The following is a 9,573-nucleotide window of genomic DNA, read 5'->3' as shown; positions in this document are numbered from 1 at the left end:
CCAGCTCTCGTTCACGATTGATCCTCCTCACCTGCTGGGGCTCTTTTCTTTTTACATCTCCTCGTTCTTCACAATCTTGAGCTTGATGGATTTCTCTCTCCCTTTCTGGATGTTCAAGATCACGTTCATCATGGATCCTTTCTTCAGGAATACCTTTTTCTGGCTCAGAGGTTTCACAGTAGGTGAGGTCAAGTTCTGGCGGTTCCTGAATGTATGATTGGTGCAGGTATTTTGTGTTCATGCATTCAGTCCCCCGTGGCTTGTGGTTGATGTCTTCAGGTGCTTTTTGTTCCAGCTCACGTAGGTGGTAGCGGCTTCTCTCTTCTCTGATTAATTCAGGTTTACGTGGCTGATCGTAACTTCCTCTATCTGCTTCTTGTGGCTTATGGTTTTTTTGATCGCATGCTATTAGTGATGGCTCATGTGGTTGACGGCTACTCCACCAGTTTGGCCGTGGTTGAGGTTCACATGTCTGGCTGTGACTCCTCACGTCTGCCACTTGTTCTGGCTGAGGCCCTTCATCGTTTTGCCTCTCAACTGCCTGCCGTTGGGGCTGATGTGCTCTCAGTTTTACATCTCCTCGTCTGTCTGGCTCCGGTGGGTGACGTCTTCTCTGGCTGTTACGTTGGTCGCATGGCTCGCGGCTTCGTTCTTCGTATGTCTGAGGGATTGGCTCCCCCGGCTCGCTGCTTCGTTTTGTGTCGTTTCTGCTTTGTGTGTTGCGTCGCTGGTGATGACTCCCCGTTTCCTCTGGTGTTTCACGCTCGTTGACCCTGGTGTCTCGTTGCAGCTCAGGTTCACCGCTGGGATGATTACTCTCACAGGTTGGTTGTTCTTCCTCCTGTAGCTGCCGACGGCTCCCTCTGCTCTTAACTTCAGGCTCTCGGAGTGACTTGCCACTTGTCAGCTTTGTTCTCTGCAGAAGGGACAGTCCCTTTGGCAGGTACCAGTAGCAGGCCTTAGCCACTCTGAACGCCAAAAGCAGGAACTCACTAAAATCTATTTTCCCATCACCATCCCACTCCAGAAACTGCAGAATCTTCTCAATTGTCTCAGGGTCATGTGGGTTCTGTAAGGAAAACACACACAGGGAAACAAAAAAAAAGGGATTTTAGCCTTCCTGCTCCTTGCCAGAGAAGTGCAAAGACAGGGACAGCTGTGATATTTTCTCCTTCCATCTCTCACACCTTCACTTTTATAGCTCAGCAACAACACCATGTCTTTGTTTTCCATTTTCCTGCTTCCTGGTTGCAGATAACCATCTCTCTTCTTTTTGGGAGATGCCATATTTCTCCACTGGATGCATTTCCTTTCTACATTTGAAAGAAAAACCATACCTCCCCATGGTACATTCTCCACCTTTTGCCCATTTGCTTATGACAAAACTTTTTTGAAGCAGTCAGTGCAAAGGAACGCGTCTGTTGCTCCCCTTTGGTGAGCCCCATCCTATTGCCACCTGGTCATAAGAGTCACCCCCTCTCCAGAAGGAGATTTTGCGGTCCCTGCACGCCAGTCTTGGCCTCAAGCCCCCACCTTGCCGCAGTGCTCACCGCTATGGCATCTGCAAACTCCCTCTGGATGAACTCTTTCATCTTCCTTCGGCTGAGGTTGGAGGAGTCTCCATCTTCCTTGGCATGCTGGTGAAAGATGCTGATGATGGTGGAAATGCTGTCTAAGAAGCGAGACATTTTCCTGCAGATTCAAGCAAGCCTGCAAGGAAAGGAGCAGACGTAAGGATGGGAGATTCCCTTGCCTCTGAGCGTCAAAAGATGGGGGAGAATTGCTGGGGTGAAGCCACGTGCATTAGTGGGACTGTGTATCTGCTCCTGTGCCACGGCGAGCTCTGTTTCAGCAGAGTGCTGGAAAGAAATTCAAATGCTCAGGGGTTTTAGTGGGATGGGGAGTGTCCTCCAAATTGTCTACTGACGTATTGGAATGACGTTCGGAAGGGGATGGCAGGATGCCTGTGTTTATGCATCACAAGGAGGGGACTGAGGACGGTGACTCAAGAGATGCCCTAGGAACCCGTCCCTATGGGGCTATACCAGGCGGTTATCTCTTTCCAAGACCCACGGTGCTATCTCTGCCTAGCACTGAGAGATGCTGGCTTCTCTGGAGGAGGTTAGAGGATGTCTAATGCGATGCTGGCATGGCCCAAGACAAGATCTAGGTGGATCAGAGAGAGGTAGAGTGCTTACAGGGAGCTGTAACAACAAACACTATGGCCGATGCTCCTGTGACCAGTAGTAATACAAAACAATTGATAAAGCTTTCATCACAGCATCAGTTCATTGGCAAATTGACTTAGCCAGAGGGGAATTGTCAGATCATCAAGGTCAGAGCTATTTATTTAATTTTACTGAGATACGCTTGGCAGAAAGCAGCGCTCTTGTTTGAGCTTTGTGTCTGGAACCCTCAAAAACCACCTCCTTCCTCCCTCCTCGCAGGATCCCCAAACCTGTTATCAGGGACATCAGTGCTGAGATCTCAGCTTGCAGCTGGTGAAGCTGTGCCGTGTCTACCTTGCCGCCTCTATAACGTGTGCATACGCATGGACACGTGCCCACCTCTGCACACGAAATCCTGGATTTTGGTATTTCTCTTAAAACCAGCAAATTTCTGCAATCTGTTCATTCTGGCTGGGAGCTGACTCCAGACCAAATTACGGCACAAAACCTGGCTCCCTCTCTTGCTTTCCCTTTGAGAAAACCTTCTTCTACACGTGGACACACAATGACAGCATGCAAGTGTCCCAATCGCACAAAACAACCTTTCACATGATATAAACGCAAAAAGACTCTTGGAAAATACCGCGGCAAAAATGACCCTGCCACCCAACATGAATCTTATAGAAATAACCCGTTCTTGCCCAGCAAAATTCGCGTTTCGGAAGGAACGACTTACCCAAATCACCAACGGGATCAAGTGGTATTCTTGTGAAGCCGTGCGGAGTGCTCGGAGGACCCGGGTGCTTTTATAGGGTCCTTGACGGAACTACAGAAAGGAGACACCCTTTGTGGACGTTGTCCTGATTCATCTTTTGGCCAAGCCCAGCTGCACCTTCATGTCCTCAAACGGGTTATTTAACTTATCATGCCCTTACCTATCATTTTAACCCAGAAATAGCAGTTGCCATGTGGCAATTCAGGCACTGGCTGGTTCCACCTAATCCGGATTGTAAAGTTATTTTACAGGCTGATTGTATTTCAGATTTAAAAAAAAAAAATTAGAATAGCTATAAAGCGTCTACATGTATTAATGGGAGGGCGTATTTTTGTATAAAAGCGCCTTTGTATAGGTATGAATTTATAGATGCATAATACACACACGCATACATAAAAATAGCACCAGGATGAAATTTTGGGGATGGAGGCAGAAGTGCTGACGGTAGCAGAGCTCAACCAGAGCAGATCAGAGACAGTGGAGATCTGTACGGACCATGAGCTCGGTACCACAATATCACATATTATTTTTTTTGGCTTTTTGGGCAGTTCCTTCAGCACCTTGGGCTTGATGACAATGGGGTTTCGGTCTGGATTTCTCTCGCAGAAGTAAAGATGACCCAAGTGCTGTGAAAATGGTGAAATGCAGCAGTGGGGTCTTCAAATCCTCCAGATCTTGGCATGTGTGGTGTCCTTGTAGAATGTGCTGCAAAACGTGGTTTATTTTTGGTAAATTCTTAATACAGAGCCTTATTGTTGTAATATTAAGGTTTTTTTTTTTTTTTGAAAAAGCCAACTATAAACAGAACATATTTAAAATGGTACAATGATTTTCATTGAGAAAATTCATGATGAAACACTCTTCATATTAACTGTCATCCGTGAATGACTCTCATTTCAGCTTTGCTTGATCTTTAATTAAAAATAAAAGCAGAATCCTCTCTGCTGAGAGGCCGATTCATGTTGAATCTTCATCTGGTTGCCCTAGGCAGCTTTTGCTGTAATTACCTCTACAATCTTTTTTTTTAAAAATCATTTAACAGTAAATTAATTAGACACCAACCGATTCTTTTATTCACCCTGAACTCTCCCCGTACACAGAGCAAATAAGGAAGATACCAGCCGTGCCACCTGGGCTCCTGCTTTTGGTTTTGGAGGTAGGATGCTGCCTTGGCAAGCATGATGGAGACATTGCAGAGAACCTCCAGAGCATGAACTTGTCATGCAGCCTTGGTCGAGTGGCTCATCTGGCCCATCTGTAGGGTAAGATCATACTGGGTGTAGGAGCCTAATTAATTAGTGCTGGTAACACCTTGGGGATACTCATACAAGTGCGTACGAGGGATCGTTACTAACCGTGCTTCATTTTTGAGCTTTTTTTTTCAGGATTAAATTATACTTGTGCAAATTATACCCCACCTGCGGGATAATAATACCCTTGGGAAACTGTAATTTTATGGTAGATTGGAGTTATTATTAAAATTAGAGTATTACAGTGCGGCTGGAGCTTGTATACTTGGTGTCCTGTAACAGTCTGTAATCCCCCCCGCAGGGGCTGGGGCAGCGTGGGATGGTTTGGGTGCCGCATGAGCCACCCGCTGGAGTTCGGGTATTGATGCAGGAGAAGGGATGTCGTATTTTCAGCCATGCTCACCGGCTTTCCCGTGCTTTGCTGCCGTTCCCAATGAATTTCAAATCACCTTCTTGGCAGCGCTGAACCCCCTCCTTTCTCCCAGGGCTTGGCTTTCCCCAAAGCCTTTTTTTAACAGGGGGCTTGGGAAGGTTTTTAAACCCAAGGGGGTGGGCTCCATCCTCCTCCTTCTTACCCAATTCTGCACCCAACCCTGTTGTCATTTCCATAGGGTGACTGAGCCTCTATTCCATTTAATCTCAGAGGATCCAGGCTCCTCGTGGGGTGTATAAAAGACATTTTCTCTTCCAACACCTCCCAGGCTTGCAGGATTCTTTTTTCATTTGTGTCAGCGGGATGATTTTCACTGTGCTATAACGTTCTCCTTAAAAAGAACGAAAAAAACCCTCTTAACTTCACATATGACACTCGTGGTGGCCAAAATAGTCTTATTCAGAATAGAGCATATAATTAACCCGTCCCTAAGAGGATCTGGTGCCTGCCTGAACTGGGAGGTCAGTTTTTTATTGATGATGCAAAAGGTGGCGGCTGATGGACAGACAGACTGCAGGTGGACGGTTGGGTCTGGTGGTTTTAGACCCTAAGCCAGAGCTAATAAGAGCTATTGGATGAACCTGTAACTGAGACCTATTTTACAAGAAAAATCTAGTTCTCTGTAAAATTAAATATTTCAAGGAATGTCTCAGACAGAATGGGGTTTTCTCGATAGGTGATGAAATGTAAGCCTTGACTCGCCCATTTCATGTCCCCAGCTGTCATGTTGTAGGTCAGAACTTATTTTTTGATAATATATTTTATCAGCAGTAGAGCAGACCGGTGTATTTTGTGTCTCATACATTTAATTATGACACTGGCACTTTTAGACCAAACCATTTTTGTGATGTGCGTTCTGGGGATAGTTTTGAAACGCTGGTTTTTCTGATTCAGCGCTTAGCAAATTGTGAAATTCTGGGGTGTCCCAGAGGAATGACGTTGGATTTGCCAGTGAGGTCTCTGCGTGCTGCTTGTCACCGGCCACAGAGCAGGAGGTGCGGGTGCATTTATCCTGGGCTGATTTAGCTGATAGGTCTCAAGTGAAAGATTGCATGGTGAAAAACAGGCTGAGCATCACCCTCCCGGCGGGATGCCAAGTTCTGGGTCTGCCTGGTGGTCCAGCACGTCTGAACCCCCTAATAAACCCCGCTGACTTCACCACACTGCTCATGCCCTCGGAGTTATCCACATTCCTACGCCCATGGCTGGCCAAGTGCCCGAGGACCTGGTACCCCAAACCACCTGAACTGAATCTCAGACTGGCTCCATTTGTGCGTGGTTTGAGTGTCAGCAATTTATCTTGGGCTTCTCGGTTGTTGCTGGGACTGGATGTGCCTGAATAATAAATTTTTTTCTGTGTTTAATATATCTCCACACTTTCCTTTGGAGACTTCCAGAGCTAATAGGGATTTTTGATCTTCATAACATGCTCCACATTCCCCTCGCTTCTGAGATTATTAATAAGTGAGGTTCAATAGGAAAAATCCCTCCCATTCCATGTTTAAGCAGCTGTTTATTCTTTTCACAGCAGACATGAAAAATGCCCGGAGCAGATGGATGCTGTGAGGGATCTGTTCAGGTCAGCTGTGCTGTTGTGTTCATCCAGACTTCTACCCTCCCCGAAGACATCTCTCACAGGGATGTCACATCCCTGCCCGCGGGGAGCAATCGATTCACCTTGGCTAAATTGCGAAGGCGGCTGAGCCTGCCTCTCTGCAGCCATTCCTCCACCTGCACCCTGGAGCAACGTGGTGGGTATGTCGTTGCGAGGGATGGACGCTCAGGTCCTCTGCACCCCGTCTTGTCAACCCGGCTTTGCTCAGAACCATCCCAAAGACACACTTGCAGCAACACACCGGGACGCTGTGTCCTTTGCATTCAGTTTTATTGCTTTGCTCAGACAAGAGTACAAGGGAAGGTCTCTAGCCATGCAGAGCTCCGTACAAAGCCCAGGATCAACAAGGAATGAGACAAGACACGACAAATAGAAATGCAAAAATACCAAAGTGGGATTGGAAAGGCTTCTTGCAGTGGGGCAACAGCGTGACTTAGACAGGGGCTTGTTTCAGCCTTTACTTCTGCGGTGGCCACTCATACAGAGTCTGCAGGAGCTGCTGCTCCATAGTGGGTTGGCTTTGGCCGTGAGCGTGGTGTTGCCAATGTGCTGGACGAGACGGAGCCTCTGCCCCGCCGTGCTCTGGCTCCAGCACCTTGGATTCAGGGGGCTGATGGAAAGCTGGTTCTTGACGTGTTCCCTGAGGTGTGGGATCCCAACGGGGGCTTGCACCCTGCTGTGGGGGCAGCGGCTTTTGGGTCTTGCTGGGGTTGGGGTCCTCACAGACCTGAGTCTTGTTGTTTGGGTCTCTCCCTTGTGTCTCAGAGGAACAATTCAGGTCCTGCTCTGTGGACTCCATCTCTGGACTCTGATGGTGGCTTGAACCCTGTCCTGGTGCCTCAGTTTCTTGGATCTGGTGGCTTTTTGGGTCCCCTTTTGGTGTTTCAGTCTCTTCAGCCGTATGGGTATTTCTGTCCCGCTCTGTGTCCAGGATCTCACCTCTCTTTGGATCCCCTTCTGGTGCTTCAATCCTGTCATCCTGGTGGGTGTCCTCATCCTGTTCTGGTGTCTCAACCTCCTGGCTTTGACGGGTGTCTGGGTCCTCATCCTGTGTGTCACCCTCCTGGGTTTGATGGGTTTCCTCGTCCTGCTCTGGTGTCTCATCCTCCTGGGTTTGATGGGTGTCTGGGTCTTCCTTTGGTGTCTCATCCTCCTGGGTGTCCTGGTCCTGCTCCTGTGTGTCACCCTCCTGGGTTTGATGGTTGACTGGATCCTGCGTCTCAGCATCCTGGACCTCATTGTTCACACCCTGCTCGGGGACCTCCTGGTTGCGGGAGACCCTCCCTGCTGTACGTGGCTCCAGCCGCGGCTCCCCAGCTGCCTTCTCTTGCCCTGTTGGCTCTTGACCATCTTCTGGTGCCTGGCGCTGCCGGAGAGGCTTGTAACAAGCCTTGGCCACGCGAAAGACGAGGCTGAGCAGCTCGCTGAAGTCAACCCTGCAGTAGCTGTCGTCATCCAGCAAGCACAGCACCTTCTTGACAGTTTTGGGGTCCTGGGGGTCCTGTATAGAGATAAACGGTGTCGGTAAAGCCCATGAGCCATTTGTGCCACCTCTCTAGGGCTTTGAAGGCATCTGTGCCCTTCGCAGGGAGCCAGGTGTCCTGTGCACCCGCACGGGAGTGCATGGCTGTGCCCACCCCGATCCCAGCCCTGCTCCAGAAGGCACACCCGCGGCAGGCGCCGGCTGCGGTGCCGCATCCTCTCACCTCCATTGCATCCGCGATCTCCTGCTCGATGAGCTGCCTCAGCTCCTCCCTGCTCAGGGGGCTGCAGTCACCGTCGCTTCTGGTGCACGTGTAGAAAGCTGCCACGATGCCGTCGATGTTTTCCCGGAGCTGGGCCATCTTCCTTGCAAAATTGAGGTAGCCTGCAAGAAAGACACAGATAAAAAGGGGCTTTTTGTGTTTGTTTGCTTAGTTTTCAGATAAATTACTCTTTAAACAACACAGCTGGACAGGCAGAGAGAGAAGGGAAGAGATAAAATGAAACAGCAGAAGGGAAGGGTAAGAGAGAGCAAGAAGGGTCTTGCAGGAAAATAAATCTGAAAAATGAAACTCGGCTGCAGCGGTGGCTGGGTGTGAGGATGAGCAGGTGATGGCTGGAGAGATGAACAGTGAGAGCCCAAAGCCTGGGAGCATATAGTAAGAGAGGAGAGAAAAGTCCCATTTGGCTTTCTCTTGAGTAGAGAAGAGCTGCAAGTGCAGGTCACCTCTAATGAACCACCGAATGGTGTCATTCCTGATTTCTCATTATTTTTTTTTTTTTCCTCTAGGAGAGCTCAGCGGTGGCAGCTCCAGGGACATCCTCATGGCCAGAAGCTCCTGCTTTGCTGCCCGCAGAAAAGTCAGACATTGAGAAAAGTCTGTCCAGGCTTACCTGGGTGCCAAGCAGGAGTGCTGAGCTTCAGGAGCACGATCTGGAGCAGATCAGCTCTCAGTGGTGTTATATACAGTCCAGGATCACAGCCCGCATGGTCTGGAGGGGACACTCCTTCAGCAGGGTGACCCGAGACATCTCTGCCCCAATTATATTGTCATGCCCCTGCCTTCGTTTGTCTCTTTCTCATTAACTTCTACCCTGATGCTTTTTTTCTGGGGTTAATGCATGATCCTTCCTAAGCTTGCCCCACCTGCAGACACATTTCAGAGGAATTTAACAGAAAAGGCTATTTTTACCACTGAAGGATTTAATTTAGGTGATACCCGAGCAACGCCCGGGATTCTTGTGTTTTGCAAACGTGTTTTGTGAGCAGAAGATCCCCAGTGACTGACACGCAGGGGAGGAGACCGCCCGGGAGCGCTTGAGCGGTGAATAAAGAAGAAAACAAAGGAAGAAAAATGAGGATATTGTGATGCCAAGATGAATGTGATTCCTTCCAGAAACTCCCTCTTCTGGATCCCAACAGGGAGGCAGGGCATCGCGCAAAGAAATCTTCTCGAACAGTGCCACCAAGTGGCACTTGGAGTAGGACAGAAGGGTGACAGCGTGTCCCTGGGCTGTAGTCACCCATTTACCAGAAGGGGAAACTGAGGCACACAGCAGGGAAGGAACTTAAACTTCTCACGATGTGGCTGGCACCAGTCCCTGCTGCAACCCTGTGTCCTGTTGATGAGGCCACAACATACTGGGATTAACTGGGAGCCCCACAGACCTAAATACAGTTATTGCTGGTTGCTCAGGAAAATAAATTTTATATCTCCCTATGTTTTATCGCCTCCCAGCTGCTCCAAATGCAGTGTGATAGGAAAGTTGCTTCCTAGGCACTCTGAGTAAGGCGGAAAAAAAGGGTGAAGCTGGAGGTGACACCTGGCTGGCGGCAGCACCACGATTTT

At 48.9% G+C, this 9,573-nt stretch overlaps 2 protein-coding genes across 2 annotated transcripts; both read right to left on the bottom strand.

The window, feature by feature from the left end:
- Nucleotides 1-31: 31 nt before the first annotated feature.
- On the bottom strand, nt 32-1,688 carry LOC104467154 (repetin-like; the record flags this gene model as incomplete). Its single annotated transcript, XM_010080811.1, has 2 exons — nt 1,551-1,688; nt 32-1,069 (listed from the first exon to the last, which is right to left on the bottom strand). Coding segments are annotated over exons 1-2 (1,176 nt in total), but the record flags the coding sequence as incomplete, so codon positions are not given.
- A 434-nt stretch (nt 1,689-2,122) lies between these two features.
- Nucleotides 2,123-8,085, bottom strand: LOC104467153 (cornulin-like). The gene is made up of 3 exons (XM_010080810.1): nt 7,948-8,085; nt 7,181-7,742; nt 2,123-2,166 (listed from the first exon to the last, which is right to left on the bottom strand). Exons 1-3 carry the CDS (start codon nt 8,083-8,085, stop codon nt 2,123-2,125), a joined length of 744 nt encoding a protein of 247 aa, XP_010079112.1.
- Nucleotides 8,086-9,573: the final 1,488 nt, after the last annotated feature.

This window comes from Pterocles gutturalis, unplaced genomic scaffold (assembly GCF_000699245.1).
Source record: "Pterocles gutturalis isolate BGI_N339 unplaced genomic scaffold, ASM69924v1 scaffold41674, whole genome shotgun sequence".
In the NCBI taxonomy this organism is placed as follows: Eukaryota; Metazoa; Chordata; class Aves; order Pterocliformes; family Pteroclidae; genus Pterocles; species Pterocles gutturalis.
Note: the sequence above shows the minus strand (reverse complement) of the source record. Positions and strands in the feature narration are given on the sequence as shown.